The 25,615-nt window shown below is 39.6% G+C and overlaps 1 protein-coding gene across 5 annotated transcripts in view; it reads right to left on the reverse strand.

Moving 5' to 3' along the window:
• PCDH11X (protocadherin 11 X-linked) overlaps nucleotides 1-25,615 on the reverse strand; it is a 520,173-nt gene that overhangs the window by 249,831 nt on the left and 244,727 nt on the right. For all 5 annotated transcript variants that reach the window (XM_074602025.1, XM_074602026.1, XM_074602024.1 and 2 more), the window contains one exon: nucleotides 13,001-13,072. In XM_074602025.1, the coding sequence (XP_074458126.1) occupies nucleotides 13,001-13,072 (72 nt within the window). The remainder of the gene's footprint in view (nucleotides 1-13,000; nucleotides 13,073-25,615) is intronic.

Below are 25,615 nucleotides of genomic sequence, written 5' to 3' on the forward strand. Positions count from 1 at the left end.
GTAAAACTGCCAAGCCCATAAGCCTGTTCTGGAAAAGAAATAAAGCAACCTAGTCCCTCTCACTGCTCCTCTTTAAAAAAAGGTTCAGATGCTTCTGAGTCACAACACTTGTAAATCTTGAAATAGAGAGAATGAAGCAGATCATAAAGCATCATTACTTTTACTTAAACAGAAAAAGATCTGTGTGTTAGACACCTATACGAAAGCAGTTAAAGAAAAAACGATAGGAATTCAAAAGCACCAAGAGCCTTGTTCTCGCTGGGACCTGCCTGCCTTGTCCCGTCACTTCACATGCAGGTTGCTGAACAGGAAAATAAAACCGGCAGATACAAACCATAAGAATCCACTGTGGATAGCAAAGGTTTTACGGATCATGAGAAATGATCCTTTATCTTCAAAAAGAAAATTTGAATGAGAAAAATTGTGACATGCACATGCCATGCCAGAGGACCGCTGCAAAGACCAGGTTTTCCTATAAGGAAAAGTGGCAGAAACGAGCAAGTAAAAACCAATGAAATACATGGAGAAACAACGAACTTTATCATTCATCTTTGATTAAAGAGAATACACACTGCTTTTCAGAAAAGAAAAAACCAAACAACAAAACCACTAAATTTTCAAAAGGCCTTAAGTAATAGCATTCTCAAATCAAAACACAAAAGCCAGTTTCAGACAAGTTTCTTCATTTTCTTCCACAAAATGATGACAGCTAAAATCATACGTAACACTTCCATACCTTGACTTGTTTTGTAAAAAGTTAGCAGCCAGGTGTACTCAGTGCATTTCTGTCAGTACGCCTGTGCCAATTAGAACAACCCCTTGGCCTGTGGGAGGCCTGGTGAGGCAACAACAAATGGGTGAAGTGAGAGAGAGCAAAATATATAAATAGGCTGAATCCACATGACAAGCATTCTGTACTGCGTGTTGGTCCTTCGGTACTGGCCATTACCCTGACGAAAAGCCATCACACACCCCTAATTGTCAGGCCTACAGGCGCCCCTCATGCTCCCCACCCTCTGCCCAGTCAGCCCCGGTGTCCTCCCCAGTAACACCAGGGACCGGATGCTCACAGTCCACAACTGGGTTGCACAAAAATACCTGGAAAACTGCCCAAGATCCTCTAGCAAACACATCTTCTGTATTAAATGTACAGAATGAAGATGATACTTTATCATGTTGTCTGAACCACAGACCCAAGAACTACAGCAATTTGGAGTGTAAAAATGTAAGTATAGAATATTACCAGATAAACAATCCAGTACTAAAAACATCCCCATATTGTAAATACTTAGGGAATTAGTTAGATTATGGTAGTACTGCCCTGAACACCTTGAACTGTAAAAATGAGCACCTAGAACTAATCTTGGCCATTGCAATAACTGATTGTGGGCACTTTGGGAGTGGAAGTTTCCACAAGTGGCGGCAACTTGACTACTTAACGTGAATCTTTCCCAGGAGTGAAGAGGAATTTAGAGTAAAATCCTGAGGGAGAACAGTAGCAGAAAGAGAGGGCATGACAAATAAAACATAAAATGCAATTTCTCCCTTGGTTCATAGTTTACACCATCCATATTGCACCCATATAGTGAGATTCATCGCATTACAAAGCACTGTGCTACTGGTGTAAATTTATGGATTTAAAAACAAAGCAGTAGAATATGCATCTTTTCCAGGATGATGAATTCTACTACAAACACTGTTTGCAACATTAATTCCTTTCTGGGGCTGAGCTACTTCTAGTGTCTGTTAAGAGTTAGAAAAACCAGCATAATACACAACAAATATTTTTACTATCCTTGTGTGATATTTGGGAAAGCATAGAGGCATATCAAAACAAAGTAAAAATGTAAAGTTTTGGCCATCATTTTCCAAACTACAGTCTTGGTTTGCAGCACCAATGTCTACTATCTCGAACCTGGCATTCTTTTCTAATGGCATTTTCCCTAGTTTAACTTCATAAACAAACAAATCAATTAGAACCAGTTTGTAAAATCTGTATTCATAACAGCATGGAATAATGTTGTAGGAGCCTGACAAATGAAGAATTTCTTATATAGGAAGAATGATATACACCAAAAAACTACCTTCCATCATCAAATGAGTTAGTTGCTAAGCAAAAATTTTTTAATTTCTAAGAGAAGACAAATACTGTATTATACAAATCAATTTTAAGCATCTTCAGAGTTAGCACATACGCTATGTTGCTCATCTTCGTCCTTCCGTTACAAGCAGGCTGGATACACCATGTCAGTGGCAATTGATTCCAGGCCACCATCTTTTTGAGACCCCCTGTAATTTGTCTCCAACTGTTACAAAACCTTGTGCTGCTGGAAGATGACAGAGGCAGGCTTGGTCAGATGGACAGAAACGGCTTGGAATCATATGGCCTGAACACAAGTAACTGCTTCTGCTTTGCAGGAACACGAGATGAGAGAACATGCAACACACAAGGAAGAGATCTGGAAGAAGGTTTTTTTTGTTGAACTAATTATGAGAGGACATACTTGCTTCCCTACACATTGCACAGACAGTTGGACATAGATGAGGGGGCACATGCAAGGGAGCCATGTGGCCAGGCTGGACTGTGGCACTCCCAGCTCATCATCACAATCTGCAATCAAACGCTATCAGAATAGGCAAAACCTCCATGATGCCTTTATTTTACCCCTTCCCTATTTTGCAGTCCCTTTTAGATTAAGATAACCAATAAAACCTTAACAAGAAGCACTCTGCAGCTTTGCTTGCTGGGAGCCCATGAGGCATAGCCCGAGGAAGATGTCACGTCCCACCCAAGGCCAGCGCTGCCCCGGGGAAGGAGCCCACCTCGGGCACCCGGGTGGCACTGCAGCACCCACCCACTCCCAGCGGGCACCCACTCCTTGCACCAATTAATACACACACTGTAAATGCTGAATATAATGTGGTAACCTTCCTTTATATGCCTCATTATTTACTGGACTCTTTCTCAAAGGCAGATGGAGAGAATAGTGGTGTTAATCTCATTTGGGCTTTGAATGGATACATAACATCCATTACTGTATAGCCTTTGGGGCACCAAGTTGGAGCGTATCTGCTTTATATGCAATAATTTGCAGCCAAAAAATTATTCAGTCCATAAAATAACCTTCAAGAAAAACAACTGATTTCGTAGCTGAGAAATTGGCTGAGAGGGTAAGTGACCTGGCAACAACAACCCAGAGCCACAGTCGCCACTACGGATACACAACAATAATCATATAACTTAATGGACTGGTGAAATACCTCATTTCAGTTAACTAAATTAAGTCAAAAGAAACTATTTTCAACACCGAAGATATATGAACTATGGTTTGATCAGTGTGCACTAGGGGCCCTAATGGCATTTGTGAATAATTTGTCCCTTTTACCTGAAAGCTAATACCGAGTTTCAGTCTTCTTCCATCATGATCAATAGTAAAACATTCTGCGCTACAGAATCATGGCCAGTGTGGACAATCTCCAGGTGAAGAGCTCACACCACGCATCTAGTGCCTACTACTAGTATTTCCTGTGACAAGAACTTCATGGCAGTGCCTGTGCTTCCTATCCAGGAAAACAAAATTTGCGTGGCTAATTCATCAGGAGGGAAGGCATTAAACACTGTAAATGTTCTTATTAAACATTGGATAAGTTTATAGCAACCAACTAACAAAAAAAAAAAAAAAAAAGAAAAAAGAAAACAAACACGAACCAAACATACCACCACCACCAAACAAAAACACCACCACCAAGAAAAAGTGGTTAAAAGTTCCCTAAAAGCACAGTGTGGGAAGGAAAAACCTCAAGAGATTATCAGGCAATTGAAAGCCCAACACTTCCAAAAACTTTCCCTCACACACCCGCTTTTCCTGCAAAGGTCCATGCTGAAGCTGATACCATTTTTAAGGTTTAGACACATCACCACAAAGCTTTTATTATGCTCACGCTTCCCAAAAGGCTTTCAACTGCTCCTTTTATTCTGAGATGCATAAATGGACGTGCCGGCTGCAGCAGTGAAGAGGATGGATCCATTCCCACGCACAGCTCCTGTCCCCTCTGCTAGGGACAGCCAGCTGGACACTGGAAACATGGACACCTCAATGAATCACGCCTCGTTTATGTTTTCTTTTTTGAGATTTATGCACACAGGCACAGCTAAGAGCAAGTAAGTTACAGTCCAATGCAGCTTAATGATTTTGTTACTCCATGCTTTCTCCTAAATAATGGGACGTCTCCGCTTTCTCGCCGAACGGGGGTGACAGCAGAAGAAATACCGTGGGGAGGAAAGCAGCTCTGAGCATCCTCATGTATAACTAAGCACTTCAAAGATCTCATCTACATTTTCCGAAAGCAGGTCCCTGGTGATTTACTTAGACACTGACAGGGCTTTCCGCATCTCACAAGATGAAGGAGTAGCTGTCTACCTGCCCTTTTTAAACAATGTCATCGGGTACTTCACTACTGAGCACCCTATCTCCTCCAACTCGGCGTATGCCCATGGAGAATAAATCAAGCACCTGCGCTGAGGTGTACAGCTCCCTCCCATAGCTCCAGTACGATGCACGCTGACAAGATGCTTTCTGGGGTTACCTGTTTTCATCTGCACTGGGCTGAATTTCCAGGTGATGCTCTACAGTGGAGCTCCCTGCTCCTGCTACGAACTCTTTCCTCATTTATACCGCTGTTCAAGTCTGAAATAACAGCTCCCACACATCGGAAGCAAGAGGAAGGAAAAGATTTAACAATGTGAGCCAAGGAAATTAGGCAGACGACATCGCTGCCACGGTGAACGAAAAAGGAAGAGATGTTCTTCGGTCTCAGTGAATAAGAAAAGGTTTAAATATTTCAAGGTAGTAAGGGTCTGAAACCTTCACTATCCCCCAATTTTCCACTCAGCAGCTTTTGACATTTGGATTCTGCAAATACATAGAACAATCTGACGGAGACGAACAAGCAAGTGCTTGTCCTCAGAGATACAACCCCAAAGCGACTGGCTTTCTGCTTCTATACAGCTAAACGCCTGAAAATACACTGAGTAAACTGTATGGAAACTGTCTGTAGACTTCTCATTTATTTTAATTAACTTATAAGAGAACTGTAGCTTAGCTCAAATTGAGAGTTTTTAATCACAGAATCATGAGCTGGTCTGGAAAAAAAAAGACGGACAAACTTAAATGAAAGGGGGATTTTTCTGCCTTTGTAATGGTCTCCGCTGCTGAAATCAATAGAAAATTCAGTGCTCACAACTCTGATATCCTGCTTTTTTGCCTTATTTTCTCTGAGTGACTTTTCAGCTACATCAGCTACTAACTTCCAATGGTCATAAGCTATGGCAAAACTAGATCTTAAAAAAAAAAAATAAAAAATATGTGTGGGTATATATATATTCTCATGGAAAAACTGGCGGCTCATGGCCTGGATGAGCATATGATCTGCTGGATCAAGCACTGGCTGGATGGGCTGTCCCAAAGAGAGGTGGTCAATGGAGTTAAATCCAGCTGGCGGCCGGTCACAAGTGGTGTCCCTCAGGGCTCAGTGTTGGGACCATTTCTGTTTAACATCTTTATTGATGACCTTGATAAGGACATAGAGTGCATCATCAGCAAGTTTGCAGATGACACGAAGCTAAGCGGGAGTGTTGATCTACATGAGGATAGGGAGGCTCTACAGAGAGACTTGGATAGATTGGACCAATGGGCCAATGCTAACGGTATGAGCTTCAACAAGGCCAAGTGCCGGGTCCTGCACTTGGGCCACAATAACCCCATGCATTGCTACAGGCTTGGGGAAGTGTGGCTGGAGAGCTGCCCGGCAGAAAAGGACCTGGGGGTTCTAACTGACAAGCGGCTGAACATGAGCCAGCAGTGTGCCCAGGTGGCCAAGAGGGCCAATGGCATCCTGGCTTGTGTTAGAAATAGTGTGACCAGCAGGAGTAGGGAGGTGATTGTCCCCCTGTACTCAGCACTGTTGAGGCCACACCTTGAGTATTGTGTCCAGTTCTGGGCACCTCAACATGAGAGAGATATCGAGGTGCTGGAGCGAGTGCAGAGGAGGGCAACGAAGCTGGTGAAGGGCCTGGAGAATAAATCTCATGAGGAGCGACTGAAGGAGCTGGGACTGTTTAGTTTGAGGAAGAGGAGGCTGAGGGGAGACCTCATCGCTCTCCACAACTACTTGAAAGGACACTGTAGAGAGGTTGGTGCTGGTCTCTTCTCACAGGAAATGAGCAACAGAACATGAGGGAATGGCTTCAAGCTGCAGCAGGGTAGGTTTAGGCTGGACATTAGGAAAAAATTCTTCACAGAAAGAGTGGTCAGACACTGGAATAGGCTGCCCAGGGAGGTGGTGGAGTCACCATCCCTGAATGTGTTTAAGACTCGTTTAGATGTGGTGTTGGGGGATATGGTGTAAGGGAGAACTTTGTAGAGTGGAGTTGATGGTTGGACTCGATGATCCCAAGGGTCTTTTCCAACCTAAATGATTCTATGATTTTATATATATATATATATTTTTAAAGCCTGTCACATGTGCATGTACCAAAATCTTACTAGATTAATAGAAATAGAGATAACCTGGCCAAAAGGAATAACTAAGGAACCCTGCTCCACTGCAGAATAAGTCTTTATTTAGATTATAATTCAGATTTTTATTTGCAAACATATCTTTTTTAAACTTCACTTTTTAAATTTACAGTTGAATACTCCCAGTAGCCTAATACAGCCACAAAATATGCTGATATTCTGGTTTCTATGTGGCATGTCGGTATTCTTCTATTCTGTATTAAATGGAAAAATCAGGGAAAACAATCACTAGACAGGAAATGGTTAATGCCTACTTCCATATAATAAATTGCCTTTCCATTAAGTTACCTTCCAGAACTGTATCCTGATTTCTGGATACATTATTTGTACAGAATCTCAGGAATACCTTACAGATTATAACCCAGAAACACAGCTAAAATGAATAGTGGGGCTATCTGTGAGAAGCCAGGTTTGTACCTTTTGGCAGCCAGGTACTGCACTAGCTGCTGCTGAAAAGATTAAACGTTTATGAGGGTATCCACTATAGTTATTTTCAAAGTGTAAAAATTAGTGTGTTTTTCTCTTAAGTTTCTCAATAAAATACTATTGCATTCCTGCTGGTACTCAAATTAGACTAAAACAACTGTCTGCTCCCAGTTAGCTTCTAGCTTGTGAGGCCTCCATTTTAAGAGACAAAAAAAAAAAAATCAAGTTGTAAGATTGGAGTGTACAAAAACAGTTCAGATATTTATGTAGGCAATTCTAATTGCATCTAGAATCCCCACACCACCTACTCTGATCTGGATTATTTTATTATTATTATTATTCTAAACTTATTAAGTCTTTTGTGCTAGAATTTGGGATTACAACTGAAGTTCCATTAAATAAGAAATATACTTGAGGCATATGTAAATTTATTAACGCACCAAATAACATGGGAATATTTTGAGCACACAGATTCTAAATACAACCAGGGTATAACTAGACTGTATAAGTCTGTTCAGGTGAGTGGTTTGTATCTAAGCTGAAGACACCAAGTTAGAAAAATAAAGCTTCAGTTTCATTCTGACTTTCCCTGATTTTGAATCCTAAAGGCTGAAACTGTGAGCTAAGTAAACAGAGCACGCCAGGACTTCATGAAAAATAATTCAGTTCCCATGAACTGTGGGAACAAAATATGCACAGAATTCTTATTAGTTGCTTCTCTTCAAATATTTAACCATGGTTGTCATTATTTCTTCCTAGCGTAAAACACACTGCTTATAATTTAAAAAAGAAAACTACTTTACTTTTGACACTTTGTAAAAGCAAGATAAAAACAAAAGCCACACTGCAATGTATCTCACTGGTCAGTAAAACTGGGGTCTAAACCAAGTAGCTAAACCCGTAGGTATTGTAAGTGCAGCAGCAACCAGGGTCAGATTGTATTTATGAGTGGCTGCTCTTCAGCTGCGTGCAGCTCCATCCCTCCCTGGCGCAGCAGGCAAGGAGACCAGGGCGAATTGCCAGCTCACCTGAGAGGACACCTCACTCAGAAGGTGCTTGGAGACTTGTCTCTCCACAAGTCTCTTTCTTGCATACTGAAGGGGAAAGTGTGGCTGCAGATTAGGGTACCAAAGTGATGAAAAGAACAAAAAGTAATACACATGGTTCTGCCTGCAGTTGCTGGGCATTTAGAGGGAACAAGAATTACATGACTTGATTTACTTTACAAAAACTGATTAGTAAAACCCCCTGTGGATTTCTTAACTATACTGTGGAGGATATAAGATTAGTGTAGCAATTCCCATCATCAAACGTATTTACTGTTAAAATATTGGATTAGTGATGTTGTTATCCACTGTTCCAAGATTATAAAGTGATTCTTTAAAATTGAGCAGAAAAATACTGCACTCTATCATTTGTAATTAGATTTCAGCCTGAGTGTTTTTGCCTTTCCACAAAAAGTAATTCTGCTTCCAAAAACAATAAAAAAAAAGAGAAAAGGACTGTGCTCTGCACACAAAGAAAGAGAAAGCAAAACTATACATGCAAAAGAGGAAACAAATTATTTTTCTCTTCGGCTTTTGAGAGACAAATGGGGGCACTCAGCCTGTATCTTGCTGCTCATCGCTGTGGCAGTGCACCACCGTCACACCAGGAGGTAATACAGCCATGTCAGTGTGAGATGGTGTTTATTTGTAAGACACACGTGGATGTGCACTACCTGAGCCTGGCAATTCTCTGTCCTTGGATATTTAACCCTCACAGAGAGCTTTGAGGAGAGCTATAAACCTTCAGGGTCACCATTGTCTGGGTTTCCAGTGACAATGCGGACTGTGCAGGAGGAAGAGCACAAGGAAAGGGGATAAATTAATGTGTTCATTAAAATAATTATGCTACTTTTGGGCCAGGAAAATTAATGCAACTGTACCTGGGCTTTTTAGTCATTATCTTAAGTGAGTGAGAGCACATGGAGCTATTACAATTAATAAACAAATAAAAGCTACAGCACTAATAACACCACCTCACATCTTACCCTGTCGAACACCTCTAGGAGTCACTTATATTGCAGTATTTCAGATAGGTATAGAATAGATAGTGACGTAAGAGTCACAAAAAACAAATAAAGTTTTAAATCAGAAATACTCTGCAATTGAAGACTGGGATTTTTGCTGTATCTGCCATGCTATTTGACCTCGTTATTTGCCACTACTGCAGTTTTAAGCTATATAACTTTAATCATTGTTCTTTTCCTTAGCTTGGTAAAACCTTATTCTCTCTTTCTAGATTTTTCCTCCTAGTATTTTGGAAGAATAAAGCAATTTCTTTCTGAATCAGAATCATCATGATCAATATTATTTCATGCCGTTACCACACAAAATTCAGATCTTAAAATAGTGTCAGCAACTTAAAAAATTTAAGCAATCACAGTTTAGTTTGATTTTAAATTATCCTGGTTTTAACTGACCATAACAATAGAGGCTATAAATACGTAATCTTAACTGCAGTAGCTTTGAACAGCCTTGACAGGGTTTATCAGCTAAATGTTTAATCAGGCAAAGCAGCAAAAAACATAACCATAGGAATACGTGGTATTTGGCATTTAAATAAAACTTGTAAACCAATGACAAGTCTGTTTGGGCAGCTACTACCGCACACGTTCCTTATCTGCAAAGGTCTTGTCCTGAATTTATCGGAATAAGTCTCTCATACTTTATTTTCCAGGCAGTAACATCAGTTACCATTCACTGAGTTCACAGAAAAAGATATAGAAAACTGCAAGTTAAAAGGCATGGCCATGAAAAAGAATTCCCATGTTGTCAATGTCATATTGCTCTACGAACTTATTAAATCACAGCCAAAAAACCCAAAAAATAAAATCATAATGCCAAGAACAAAACCCCACCACAGAGTAAGAAATGAGCCTGACAAAGCACTACAGTTCTTCATTTTTTGTCTAATTGAACAGTTCAGTTTCAAAATTTTCAGCTACCTGGCTGCTTCTAAGACAAAACCTTGAACAAATTAGGCAAATGAGAGCTAGGACAGCACAGGTGACATAGAGCCTTCTCTCCCTCTGCACAAAAAGCACCGTTTGTTGTTTCCCCAGACAATAACCTCCGTGTGGAACTGCGTGGCCGCTAATAGGTACCAGCTGCTCACCTCGCGACAGCCAGGCCAGATGTGGGCTTCTCTGCTCCCATGCCCACCTGGCCCTGCACGCTGGAACTCTGCTCTCAGCTCTGCCATTCACCTTCTCCGTTGGTAAAACACATCCCACAGTGGCTCTCAACACTCAATGGCAGTAAGCAGCCCCAAAAATTTAATGATTTTCTATTGTTATTATTGAGTAGACAAAAGTAGTGAGTCTCTCCCTTTGGGCAGGGAGGGGAACAGCTCAAAAAACTTTCATGTAAACAACACCTTGGAAATAGGAGCTGGCTTTACTCGTGGTTCATTCTAGCAGCTTTTAAATATATTCCTCCTCCTTTTAGAGTTGGGAACCATTTGCTTTATGAGCACCATTTGGATCATTTGCCTGTTGCTCATAAAATAGACAAAGCTTTTATCCATGCCATGAATTTTTACTCACTTTATACAAAATATCTAAGGAGGGATTTGGAGGGGCCAGAATTACATCCATGAAAGAATTAACAACTAATTTAATTTTCTGCTACAATAATGGTTCCAGTAGTTTTTGGGTTTTTTTTATTTTGTTGATTACATTTCTTCTCTCCACAAAATAAAAAAAAACAAAAACATATTGGTGTTAGTTTTTTTAAAAGCAGGGTTGGTTTTTTTTCCAAAAATGAATAGAATGACAAAAACGTTTCATACATTTTAATCCATGTAGTTAATAAAGCAGTCGCGAACGCAGCTTTCAGAAGCAATCAAGATGACACGGTGATGGTCTGTATACTCAGGAAGAGCCACTGATTCTCCTCATCACTGGGACAGTCCAACAGAATGTTTGTTTGACAACACTGCTGGCAGCAGCCACACAAACCACCTCTTGCAAAAGCTCACCTCTGTCACCCACGTTCACACACCAGAGCCCCTCTACACAACAATCACAGCACCAAGCTGCTTTGGCCCCTCCTCTCACAACTCAGAAGCCACAATTCTCTCTTCCGTGCCAAGAAACCGAAGCCCAGCCCTAACTCCAAACCCTTGTCCTGCCTGCCCTGCCACACATGCTGTAGGCAAGGGAACACGAGCCTGTCAGCCCTCCCTTAATGATTCATTAGCTGTTTAGCAGTAACAAAACACTTTCCTCAGCAGTTTTGTTCCTCCACACGAGGAGTTACTGTCTATTAGTAACTATGGACCATAACAAGCTCCTGTGGTCCTGCACATAAACATTATTGATTGCAGACACAGATCAATGCACACTTAACCGTTGGGATGAGCAGCTGCCTGGAGAGAGGCGTGTGGAGGTCTGGCTGTGCCGGAGCTGGAAACAGTCAGGGCACACGCTATACCCTGGAGCCCGTTCTCTAGGAACGAGAGAAGATCCTGTGTCTTGGAGTGTAACAGTTGAGGGGTTTCCCTACCATACCAGGCTTACATGTTTACACATATCTGTCTGTATACAGAAATGCCACATATCTGTGACTACAGTGAAGAATTTACCATTTAAGAGCTACTATATTTTAATCAGCTGTATAGATTGTACCGTGAAAGCCAGCACAGTTAGCACTGCAACTAATTAAAAAAAAAAAAAACAAAACATACTCAAACATGAACAAAGGTAGCAGTAACAGAGATGTGAGGGTTTTTTCATTTCTACTTCTAAATTCTCAGGTTGTGTTTGCCACATGCTCTTGGAGTAAACATGCTAGCACAAGCCCAAGTTCTAGGATTTCATATATGTAGTTTGTAAAACTAGAGTAAACAGGAGAACATTTGTTTGGGCAGAGTGCTTACAGCCCGAAAATAGGAAGCAGAGCCTACTTAGACTACAGTCGCACTGTAATTATGGATCAGGGGTCGCTACCTCTGCCTGGTTCTCTCAATCTTTGCCAGCAAACTCTCGGCTTGGGCATTGAAGCTATAGATTCACTGCTGGCTTTAGCCACAGGTGAACCCTGCAAAGCAGAGGTAGGTGATTCTGTCAGGTAGAGGCACTGTGCCATATGAATTACAGATGTGGCAGCTGCTAAAGGAAAAGTGCCCCCTCATCCATAAAAAGCAGCAGCTACCTCCTGGGAATTTGCAGAAACAGCCCCGTTCTCCAGGCTGGTCTTCTCAGCTCCCTACTTCATCTCCATCGTGCTACAGGGAATTCTCTCTTACAGCCCTAGTCTTTGTCCCTGGAACAGCAACAGCCAGTTTCACGTACACTATGAACTGGCTCTTCCCTTCCTTCCCATCACCTCCGAAGCCACATATTGCAATGTGCAGTACAGTACACTGATACACAGGGAATATATAGCAAAAATAACTCTGAATTCCCGCATGAAAGAAATTTATAACAACAGATTTACTCGAGAAAGTACACAACTGCAAGGTCAAAGCATCCAAAACATTTTGTGTTAAGGAAGGTAAGTGTTGCATAGTAATCTCCCCATTTCTTTATCTCTTTTTGCACGATTAAGTGTTGTTTCATTTTTTGCTAAATCCTTATGACATAAAAGGTTGATCTTGCAAACCCTCCTTTCAAAATAACAAACTTCCACAAACTTCATTTCTACACCAAGAGACACTCACAGCTTATTGACCCATCATTCAGAAAGCAATTTTGTGAAGTTCTGCAAAGTTTTTTAAGCACATAAGGAGCACAAACTGAAGGCCAGATAATCCTGGCATTTCTCCCTTAGAAAAAAGCTGAGACTACCAATGGTTTGGGCGGCCAAACACAAATCATTTTGACATACAGTGCCAAAAAGCACAGAGCTACCTGTTGCAGCTTTTCTTTAGAGCCCCAGATGAATTCTATTAAGGCTTCTAGAAACCACCATTAAAGAAAACACATTATCAGAAAAGTTGTTCCAGCCTACCTGTGGCTGAGTCCAAGGCTCCAAGGTTGTCTCTTTCAAAGGAGTTTGTGGCCTTCCCATTTCTTTTGTGTGCTGTTAAGAGAGAAAAGCATGCATCAGTTATATATTCAACCACTCTACCAGCATTCAGCATTAATTTCCCTTGAGGGAATAAAACAGTCAGGTACAAAATTCATACAAAATAATGGCAATGTATCACGACTGCATGCATTTGGAGTAGACTGTAGGTCTGATATTTTTGCAGCGAAGTAACTTATTTTTTATAGAGTTGTTTTAACTTCCAAGGTGTGGGGGTACACACCTTCATCTGTGTATACAGATGAAAACTTCAGACAAAAATATGAAATGATTTGCCAACAGGATATGGTTCGGTGGCAGAATTTCAGAGACAACTTGACTGTGGTTTCTCTTCTGTCTCCTCCCCAGGCTGTGCTATGTTCAATAGACAGTCCGAAAAGGGGCACAGAATGCAGCGGAACTAATTTAAATAGGTGAATCAGAAGAAATATTATGGAAAACTTTGTTAAAGTCTGCATTATTTGAGAAGGGGAGCCATGTTTTCAGGTGACAGCCCTTGCTTTTCCTTAGTGCTTGCTGGAGCCAGAGCCGGAAGACTGAGCAGCCAACGGCTTCTTGCCTCTGACTTTTCACTACCTTGGAATATTTCAAAATCAACTACCCCAAATCAAAAGACGGAACAATCAAACAGACTGAAGTAGTCTTCATAGAATTAGACTTGCTGACCCTTCACACTTCCTTTTTTTTTTTTTTTAAATATTATGAAAGCATCCTGCAAATACTTGTTAAAGTCTGTAATGGCTCTGCTTCAATAATAAATACATAAGATTTTTGAGCACTGGGACTGAGATTGAATAGGATGCTGGCTCCTCTTAATTTTCTCCATATGAATTTCCCAGGGAAGGAACTTTACACATTGCTGCAAAAATACCAATAAGTCTCTTATATTTTCTTTTTCCCTAAATTCTTTCTGTCATAAAATGGGAACAATGACATTCACAAAAAAGGTCCTCTGCTGAAATACACTCTTTAAGTAGTGCCAGGATTTTCCTCCTCCTGAAATACAACATCTCTAATGTACTACCCTTTGGATGAGGCCTTTGACAATACGTAATATAAATAGCATCTTATCCAGGTCTCACATCAGAGTCATCTGAATGCCCATGGAGACTGCAAGGATTGACAGAGAGGGAGAGATACGCCATTGGATTTTCTGTCATATATAGTAAAATATGGTCACTTAAAAGGAAACTTTTTTTTTTTTTTTTAAAATACAGGATTTGTGGGTAACTTCAGTTAGCATGGGGTATTCAAAGGGCTTCTTTCAAAAAAACTACCTTATTAAATAGCAATTTTGTTTTGGCAGGTTGGATTGCCTGTAATAATAGATTACAGGCAATCATTTTTACCATTCTTATTATGTTATATTTTGGGGTAGCAACGGAACACGATTCAGTCTTGAAATAGAACAATAAGTGCATTTCAAGAGAAAAAAGAAATAACCACAGATTTAGTGAATGCTAAACAGAGTTTAAATGAATGCATCTGGAAAGGGAAGGTTGTGCTTTTCATGTGTTCAAAAGCAAATGCATTCTACCTTATAATCTTTCTTTAAATGTAATAATCAAGCATCAAAGGGACCCAAACACATAATGAAAGTTTTTAAACATATCAATTGTGGTGCCAAGATACCATAATAATTCCATATGGGATAACCTGCCATGAACTGACGTTAAAAAAAAAATCACACTATTTCTTGAGAAATAGTTTTTCAATACAACATTTGTCCAGTCAGTTCTGTGTTAGAGCAGAACGAAAAAGGAAAAAACAAGCATATGACTACAGGAAGAAAAGGGATGCAAACGCACGTTTAGGTGAGACAGCGCTCAAAACATTTGAGTAACACTTGAAACCCATGCTCTAAATCTTCGGTATGACTGAATGAAAACTCAAACACCTCTCTTAATGCTGAATTTCTTATGGACTAGCACCTTGTGCTCTTCATTTACTTCCTACTGTTTCCACTACCCAGCACCCAAAGAGACCCTTTGACCCTTCCAACAACGAGCAGCATATGGAAGAAAGAAAAAAACCAAGTACTAACTGCTTTCACCCGCTCCAGGCTTTCCACACAGGGCACATCTTTCTAGCTCTCATTCTGTTTTGACAACGCTGTTGTAAACTATAACTAAAGGAACCGAGCTCTACAAATTAAAGGCCCTAACACATAGCACAGATCTGGTTTGCCACAGAGAACCTGAAGCGTATTTACATTGCCACTTTTCAGCGTAGAAAAAAAAATGACAGAAAAGAACTTATATGCCAGCTGTGACTACACGTGAGAGTTTACTATGAATCAGCACTTGTACCGCTAACTAGCAGCGCATCTGCTGCAGCTTCCAACTCAGCACGTGGCAAAATTCAAAGCGTGTGAATCCCTGTTCTGAACTACCTGCTACTACTGTGCTTCGAGTATACAAGTATACAAGCTCCCCACTCACTGCGGGCTGAGATATATACATCTTCTTAATAGATCACATAAGCAGCGCTTATTCACAAGTTCTCTTTTCTGTTTTTTGAAAAAGAAGAATGTGGTAATGATAGACAACCCTCCCGGGAGCTTCTTTCTTCCAGCACAGATAAAGAAGCTCGTACTAAAACTGGGAAGTTTTTGGAAGCCTTTATCCCCCCCCACTTTGCTTGGGGCATCTTCCTTCAGCCTTCTGCAGCTTCTACAATTCCTCTAAAGAAACAATAGAATATGCCCACAGTCTTTTCTTTATGTTCTCTCTACTTCCTCAATTTGACACTTAAGTTTCACACGTAGAAGAAAATTGTACTCATAATGAGATAAAGATGGAATGATTTCAACCTGGATATTACATTATGGTTTCAGCAGTGCCATTAAAGCTCCCTTAGCTCTTGTACACGTACAGATTACAATTTCTCTAGCAGGCAGGCTTGACTTCGGGAATAAATTAGGTTCTTTTCATGGTTGATGAACCACCTGTCACTTCTGTTACAGCCAACTACCGTTTCACAAGCATGGGGCGTATCCAGACAACTGATTCAGTTCCTACCATTCATCCAACACCTTCTGGGATCCTCCCCCTGGAGTTGAGGGACTCATTTTGCTTTCCATCATTACCTGACACCCCATATCGCTGCCCTGCTATGGGCACTGGAGAAGGCAAAAAAGCCCAGGAAACCACATAAGGTCTTGCTGGCTGTAAAAGTTTCCTTTATCTCAGTAATCCCTTTGCCCAGTGGGAAACACATGACTCCTGTCAACTGATCCCCAAGGCCAGGCAATCCTGTCTGCCCACAGAAACTCCAATTTTCAGGTATTTTCAGTGAAACAATATAAAAGAAGTTTTCGTTTGCTGAGTCATCATACAGCCAGTCACATCAGTCTTCCACCTGACCACCTAGAAATTACCCTGATCAATTATGTTAGCAATCGATAAAGTCCAGCATAATAGCCCGGTAGTAAAAAGGTTGTGCACAATATATTTTGCTGATATTTGGAATCTTCTGTCTAGTTGTAACAGCAAAAGAAAGCTTTAATATTTAATCAAAGTAGTTATTAAATCTTTTTTTTAGGGAAAAATGAAATTCATCATGAATATTTCCTGTTGTTTATTAGGAGCAATAAGTTAACAAACATATAATTACTTATGACAGCTTGACAGGTAATATCCAGGCTTCCAAAATCTACCAGAGAAAATAAATTGTAAAATAGATTTTAAAGGTTATGAAAGTCATCATTTTAAGTCAGACTTCATTTTTATCTTTAAGATGCCACAATGGTGGTTTCCACTCTGAAATATGAGGGGGAAATCTGTTCTGTACCTGAGACAGTTCAAACTAATCTTACAGCAACAGCTCATGCACAGAAGGAGATCTTCCTTCTGATGGCATCTACCTCTATGCTACTTGGACCCCAGTGTCCATACAGGTTAGGCTGATCCATAACAAGAGACTGCTAATTTGCACAGCCTGTTTTCTCCAGCAGACTCAGCCCATTCTCTCTCTGCCCTAAGGTATCAGTCTGGCCTGCTCTGTCTAGGATCCTGCCCTGCCAGCCCACTACAAGAGCTAAGGTCAGGAAGGTGGGATGCAGGGATGCAGAAGAAGGACGCCCATTCCCAGTGATGCTGTCTGACAGCCACTTGCTGAGCTCTCCCTTTCGCCTCTCCCCCTCCAGACTGCGTCATTCCAGAAGCAGCACCCAGAGGAAGCTGCCACATCCAGCCCAACACAGGAGGAGCACCCTGCTCCACAGGCCAGCTCCTCTGCCCAGCGCAGCCCCGGCTGCACTCCCGGCCGCAGTGCCTGCTGCACCCCTTCACTTCCTACAGCCAGGACTCCTCAGCTGCCTCCAATACAAAATACATATTCCCAAATTGTGAGAATGTCCTTCCCTTTTTGCTGGAAAGAAGTTAAATTATGTTCAATTAGCTGGCCTCAGCTTTGTGAGCCAGGCTTTTAAAATAATCATAAAAACGTCTACTAACTTGACCCATGGATATGACTAATTTTTCAATGACTATCTCCTTTCCAGGCTGCAAAGAGAATTTGTCCTGGCCCTCAAACTTTTTATTCCAACACTAACTATGGGATCTGTTCAGCTTGGAGGCATCTCCTTTTCATCCTGCTTCCCTATTGACAGGGTTGGGTTTTTTTGCTTTTTTTCAAAACAAATTTGGCTTTATTAGAGTTAAAAAGAAAAGAAAAAAATACAACATGACAATTTTGGTTTATGTATTTTGATTTCTGGAAAAACCCTAAAATCATCTAGATAGATACTACCACCAATAATTCTAATGGTTATTGATTGCTGTGAGAAGCAAAAGCAGACTGAAATTCAAAGATAATATGATGCATTTTTCTCTGGTGCCTTACAAAATTGCTACGGCAGCATTAAGATTGTCTGACTCAAAGTGTTCCACTCCTGCACTTTACAGGAAAGAAAAAAAAAAAAAAAAAAAAAGAGTGCTTTATGAAATTGTCTTTCAAGCTGAAATCCTGTATGGCTTGAAGTGAGTTTTAGGAAGCAAACAGCAAAGGACATTTTGTAAGTAGCATATGCTATGTTACATTATCGAAGTCTGGTTGGGATTGCACATGTTTATTTGGGGCAGGTTTTGTCTTTTCTGGTTATGTTTGAAGTATATGGCCAAAAGTTACATTTTTAGACAGGAACTGCAGACTTTACTATTTTTCTGTCCCATATTATAATCAGGTCATCATGTATTCTAATTTCACTCTCCAGGCAGAACATCTTTATTAGCACACTGAGCCAGAGAAGCGCTGTAAGCCTGAGAAGGAGATTATCTCCATTAACAATGCCTCCTTCTTGCCTCTAAGTTGATTTCAGGTAATGGGATTCCTGCAGTCCTCCTTCAGCCTCCAAAGACCCTTCATGTGAAAGGTGAACAGAAGCGTTAATTTATGTGAAGAAAGTATAATTTTATGTAACAGATTGCTAAAACAAATTATGTTGTTCCATGTTTCCAAGCTTTATATAAATATGAAAATAAATCTGTATGACAGAAGTAGATGGGCAAGCCATAGGACAGCTAAAATCCAGGTATTAGTAATGATTCATATGGGAGGGGTTTTGCTTTGTGTTTGAGAAAAACATTAGGCCTGCCTTTTGCCAAAGAACAAGCAGACCATTCAGAACTCACAGATAAAAACACCTTTGTGGAGGTATTGGCGAGGAACCCATAGTCTAGAGTGCTGATTTAGGAATGATGGGAACAATCGGATTTCCACACCAAACACCAATGGAATCACCGCTGACACAGCATCTACGCTGGTTTGGCTGTTAACAACTGTGGCTCCATTTCTGAAAGTATCAAAATGCCTTGTGATGTTGCTATACATCCTCCCAGTGATTCCCTGGCCTCAAAAGCCACAATTTAACCCAGCAAGTCTCTAATGGTTCTGCCAACAGGCAGCTTTTATCTTGCAATTACCTCTTCAAAGATGCAATAAATCACCTAGTGCATATACAGCCAGACAGCAATTACAAGGGCAAGATTTCCAGAGGTGCTGCACACCCACAGCCTCCATCATTTACAGCTGTTATACTATTCTTGTAGAAAAACCAGCCCTTTGCTGACTTATTTCCCTCTTTTGTTCCAACATATCTTTGAGTAAAGTGGGTGCCTGGCAGGAGGCAGGGGAATGGAAGATAAAGGCAGGGTGTGGGGTGGGGGTTGAATGACTGCAGCGTACTAGGAAAGCTCAGAGGTTTAACAAAGCCTGACATGAGATTTGCCAGATGGTTCTGTACCGGATTGTAAAACTTTAAACTAATCTTCATTTAAGAGTTTTAAGGGCTGTATCCCTCTTATAAAGCCTCTTGCTCTTTTGCCTGGTTGATTCTGGTAAATTATAGATCAGACTTTAGAGAACTGCTTCCATGAACAGCGGCTCCTTAAATCTCAGCTAAACTGAGCAAGAAGATTACATGTTATTATGATGTAGCACAGCAGGATTTTTGTACAGCAAACATAATGATGTAGAGAAGGATAAAACTATCATTCTGTGCAAGGAGGTCATCCACAGAAGAACAATGCTTTTTATACAGCTAGCAAATCCATACATACATGGTGAATCTTCACATGGCAAGTTCTTTTTCTTAGTGGTTCTGTAAAGAAACCGAACCATAAGCAGACCCCAAACCTGCATTTCAGGATTCAATGATCAAACATCTCACAGGAAAGGAGATGTCATTTGGAAGAAATTACATTACTAGACAAAGTATCTATTTCAAGGGCAATTTTAGGGTAAATGCATCCTATCGGTTTTATGCAAGGAGAAAGGATTTCCTCTGAATCCTCAGTGAAGTGTCAGATACTGTATGTGCTATTAAAATGCTCGCTAATCTTCCAAGTGCATTTATATACTTTTAATTGTAAATCAAATACATTCCACATGGAAAAAGCACAAAGCAAAGTCAGTATACTAAGTGGTAGAAATTCTTCCCACCTGCTGTCAGGATTTGTAGCCTTACACAGTGTCTTCACATTTAAAATTACAGTAGATGGAATTTATAGATTTCAGACACTGAAAGATGACAAAGTGGAAGTGGGAACAATGGACAATAAAACCCAGCGCTTGCTAACTAGCGAGAGCAAAATTTCAAAAATCAAGAGATTGAGACCACCAAGTTCTGAGATTTGATACAGGCATTTGATACTGAAATTGGGGCCTAACCTTTTGAACAAGTGATACAAACATTTAAGTCTGTTCAGCTTTGAGTCAGCAGCCTATTGAATTTGCTCTAATTTTCATTTTCTGTACATGATTTTGAATGCAATGTAGTCATGTCAAATGACCCCCCCTTCTCTCTCTTTTTAATTGAAACATTATTTCCTGCACATGAAAGCTTTTGAGTTAAAAGCAATCAGGTGTGATATTCACAGCTCTGGTCTTTTCAAAATGTCATGCACAGGAATTATAAGGATTTATCCTAAAGCTCTCTGTAAGAACATCAGCATTTTGGAATGCCTAAGAAAATGCCTATCCATCAGAATATGCTTCTTTAGACTTTGTCGTTCAGCTGACTTTATTACATTTAGGTAACAATCATATACTGTGTTTCACTTGTGTTTTATCTTACACCATTGCTAACATACTTAAACACATTTCCCAAATTTCAGAAATAATTAAAATTTCTTAATCAGTGCATAGTTAAGTTACTTCTAAGAACAGCAGTGTTCCCACAAATTCAGATAATCCCAAAGGAGCAATATTACTTTAAATTTTGATAAACACAGAACTTTTTTTTAGATCGTATATGTAAAAATCTTAGTGGTAATAGCTGATAAAATATGCTCACACTACATGTTCTGACTTGAAAGTATTTACATATATAAAACTAATGTGACATTATATGCTAAGGTATTCTTACATCAAGTGAAAGGGTAAAAAAAAAAAAAAGAGAACATAATATCAAACAGCTTGTTTTAGTTGCCTGAGCTCTACTTAGCTTTTAAAGAATGAATATAAATGTACACAAATCCGTTTTGTGACTCAGACATAAAGCATCATGTTAAAAATGTAGTACATGGTAGCAAAACTACAAATTTTTATATTCCTGCATATTTTCTCCAGAGTTGTCAAAATTCACATTTCTTGTTATATCCTTTCATAAAAATAGTTTCTCTTTCTGTAGGTTATTCAGGAAAAATAGCACAGCCTCTGCCAGTATCCACCTTTGTCCAAATGGTGTGTTTTGTTTTTTTCTAGGGCTTGTCATCTTTCTCTATGGTGTGACTAACTTACACTTTATGGAAGCCCAGCTTCTTATAACGAACATTTGCAATTTAAATTGCTCTTTCTCTCTGAACATTAAGTCTGAATTGGATAAAGGTGTTAAAAGCTAAGGCTCCCCAGTTTTTTCTACTTTACTAATCAAGCAAACTAAAATTACATTATCGGAGTCAGCCAGGAGTAGCCCAGACCCGGCTGGTGGAGAAAGGCCTGAATGGGAATCTCACATGCTGTTACAGCCAGGAGAGAATGGCTGACAAACCCTTACACTTCAAGCTTTGAAGTCTGGCAGAACTAAGGAAAATGTGCCACCTTAAATTAGATTTTTCCAGAAAGTTGATAAATAGGCTTACTCATAAAGAGCAGCAAGACTAATCTGCAATTCTCCTGACATTAGAGACAACATGATCTATAGAAGCCGTGTTCGATCATGAGCTTTTTTCATTTGATGTCATCCTATTTACATTCCTTATCCCCAGCTGTGACTATTTGTCTTATAAAGTATGTTTGATTTTTCTAGTGCATATTGTAGTTCTTAATAGATGAAGTAAAATAAAAAGTCAGATTGTTCTTCAGGTTGCAAGAGTATGTCCAGAACAGGCACTTGTACCATAAATAATCTTTCAGGAGATAAAGAAGTACGTTTGGAAATAACTTTGGTTTTTTCTTATCAAGCCTTGAGTAAATTATTCAGCCTGTATCCTAACCTATGGCACAGAATTCAGATTGAATACAAACAGTGTAACTTGTAAAATAGGGAGGAATGAAGAAACACACGTAGGAGTCACCAAGGGTATGTACAGGTAAGAGTAGCTCCACCTACTCTAAGGCAGGCGCTCTAAGTGCAAGGGAGATCCAGCGCCTGCTTAAGCCAAGAATGTCTGTGGGCTGTATCAGCACAACTTGTGAAAAATATATGAGTCTTTTCATAAGCACAGACATATGTAATCACGTTCCCCCATCACATGTTACTTTACCTGTGGTCAGGATAGACTCTGAATATTACTGTAATAAAATCCATTTCAAGTTGTATTGCAATCTCATTAACCAAAAGACACTGGTGCCCATCTGCTCCCCTGCAGTTTCCTCCCTTTCCTTGGACAATCATGCACAACAGCTTTCCATCAAGAAAAGCAAATATGAAAATACTTTTTTACTATTTCCAGTGGGAAAACTGCTATCCACAGATGTCCACAAAGTCCCACCACATTTGCCATATCTTCACTCCACGTCAGGAATCCTGTCTAAAGTTGCAGGAAAAAATTCTGCCTCAATAGCATACATTTTGCTGTGCTAATAGGGAACAGTAACTCTATTCCAGGATGAATTATAAAATTCTAACATTTTTTCAGCTAAATGTAATAAACAATAACGTTATGAAATCACTTCTCTTTGGGTTTTTATACATAGGTACAACTAAAGGGCACACCCAGGAAACTCAGGGAAGTTATCATAACATAGATGTGCTCTCATTATTGTCTAGACATCATTACAAGATTCCTTGGCCCAGATATTGGGGCGGCTTTAAAACTTAAGTACTTAATACAAGTATTACCTCTGGTGCATCTGTTATCCCTACTCTGATCAGAAATATGCTCAGAGTACAGGGAGGCAGCAGAGGCAGAGTCTGCCTACTCCTGTTGTACCCAGCGCCAAGCATGGCCACAACAGGGCAGTGGTGGGATGGGTGCCGATCAGCGACCCCCAGGGTCACACAGCCTGCGCTGAAGCCTGCGTTAATGCACACTTTTATTGCCATTGTCACTGAAGACAGTTAGATAAAGTTTAGAAGGCAAAATAATGAACACAAGAAGAAATAAACCCCATGCTCTCCATAGGTTTTATAAACAAGCTGAGAATTAAGAACTCAAGATCAGGGCAGATCCCAGTCTTTTAAATAATGTTCAAGGCAGGAGGAGTATTTCAAAAGTACTGAAGAACGTTGATAAGCGGGTGTTACAGTGGCGTTAAGGATGTCTAAACTTAATCCTGTGAGGTGTCTTCATTTAAGATGGAAGACAGTCAGAAACTGATTTATCAACCGTATTGTACCTAAGTCCAACTGTGTTCTTACCTTCCATTTTAAAACTTATTTCAAACCGGACATACTTTCTCAAATACGTTTCCTGACACTTTCCATGTTTTCTATTTTATTTGCTGTTATTCATAAATTATTGAATAAGAGATTGTTTTTCCCCCCTGGGGCAGGGCGGGGGAAAGAGAAAAATAAAACCCAGAACATAGTATCTAAAATCACATCTTCCATAAATATATGATTAAATTAGTTTATGCAGGTCCGCTTCCACTAATAATACCTACAGTGGAAAACTTTTCAAGCACAGACCTTCTGTTTTACAAAAACAATAATGAACTGATACTAGCATCGCTCCTCTGGAAGCATCATTTTCCTCATTTTAGAAGTGGCAAACTAAAAAGCAGAGTCACAAATACAGTAATTTTTAAGGCAACAGCAGACAATTTTTATTCCTAATACCAAGATGAAAGACAAAATGCCCTCTCTTTGTTAAGACTGGGAAGAAAACTACTGTCATAAATACACTAGAACTTTGGAAGTAGAATTCACAATGTATAAGAATCGAAAGGTGTTTTCCAAATTCTGAACAGATGCGTAGTCACACACATGCACTCTCACTCTCATTTCCAGAGCCACTCCAGAATTCAAGTATTTCAGATGTCCTACCTGAGAATGTATTTGATTTTTGTTATGCTTTTTTATAAAACAGACTGTTACACTGTTGAGGATACTCTAATTAAGAAATGTACAAGTGAAGCTTTTTTCCTAAATTGCTGCAAATAATTCTTTTTCTGCATCTGACTTGCCAGCAGTACGTTACATACAGATATGGGCACATGAAACCTGAGGGGATGAGTTAGATGATCTGATACCTCAGTTACAAGCTCTGGCCCTAAGCAGGTGAAAATTAAACTCTTGGAATTTCAGCAAAAATGTTACAAAGGATTTTTAATGCTGAATCCAAGACATGATAACGTGTACACATACCTGGTCTGGTTTAATTCTAGCTAGTTTGAACACCAAAAATAGTGAAGATGTGACAGCAGAGACTTCAGTTCGAGACAGCTTACAAAGAAATACAGGAAGCTTTGCAACATCTAGAGCTCCATTTTTTCCACCAAAACTCTACATATTAGAAAAAAGTACAAAAACTGGAACTTCTAATTTCAAGTAGATAAGGTCATAGATAAGAAATCAAAAAAACCCCAAAAAACACCAAAACAACCAACAGAGATTACTTTAAACCATCCTCTTTTGTTTATTTTGTAGGAAAAATATATCCTAGAGGATTAAGGAAAACAGTATCAAAGGGGCTACTATTGTATACGCCGAGCTCTTACACTTGTTAAAGAAAATGGCAGTTTGCCTGTTAGAGGGAATTGCTTTAATTCTTCCAGATGTTGTATTCCAGGAATAATTTGAACTTTTAGAAATAGTTAATGAGATAAAAAACAAAAATCATTGAAGCATCATTCTGTTTGTTGCAGAAGTTGAGGGCTTTGCATATCTCGCTTAGCGTTAAGTGATTTGCAAATAAACATTTGGAGCATGTGAAAAAGCAATGACAAAAACACAGAAAATGGCCATCACTGGATTCCAAAACTATTGACACTGAATTGATACTTGTCTTTGATTAAGCATACTTGCAGTGAAATAATATATGGCAGTGAAGTCATACACAGCAGCCACTTTCATTAATTTATTATAAAGTGCATTATTCTGTCCATATGCAATAGACTGGGAATAATTTCACTTATGCAGATTGCGATAATTTTCTAAAGGGTTCTACAAGTCTTGTCTGATCTTCTCTAATACCTATGATTTATGTATTCCATAAAAAAACCCACATTCATTTATCTCAGGATTATTGCACTAAATCTACTGGTAAATGCAAAATCTTAAGGAATATGAAACACTCTCACAACTTCCATGCCAGTGGCCCCTAGACCGTTTCAGATTCTGTTCTTTATTACTCCAGTTCCTACACCCCATGAACTATTATTGAAACGTAAGATCCGAACTCACCATAAACAACTTTAATAGGGGAAATATTGGTCCATGGCTCACTATAAGAAAAACCCCATAAATTAACAAAAAAGATCCTGGGTCAGTATTCTCTATTTTTACAGTTTATTTGTTTTTCTAAATTCAAATATAGGTTAATATTATGTGTGAATTGAAACTTTATCAACAAGAGAAAGCAAAGAAAATTTATTTAAATGATCTCTTTCTGAAGTCAGAAAATGGAAATCACTTTGTCCCACAATGTTCTT

The sequence above is a fragment of the Larus michahellis genome, chromosome 9, assembly GCF_964199755.1.
Source record: "Larus michahellis chromosome 9, bLarMic1.1, whole genome shotgun sequence".
Lineage (NCBI taxonomy): Eukaryota > Metazoa > Chordata > Aves > Charadriiformes > Laridae > Larus > Larus michahellis.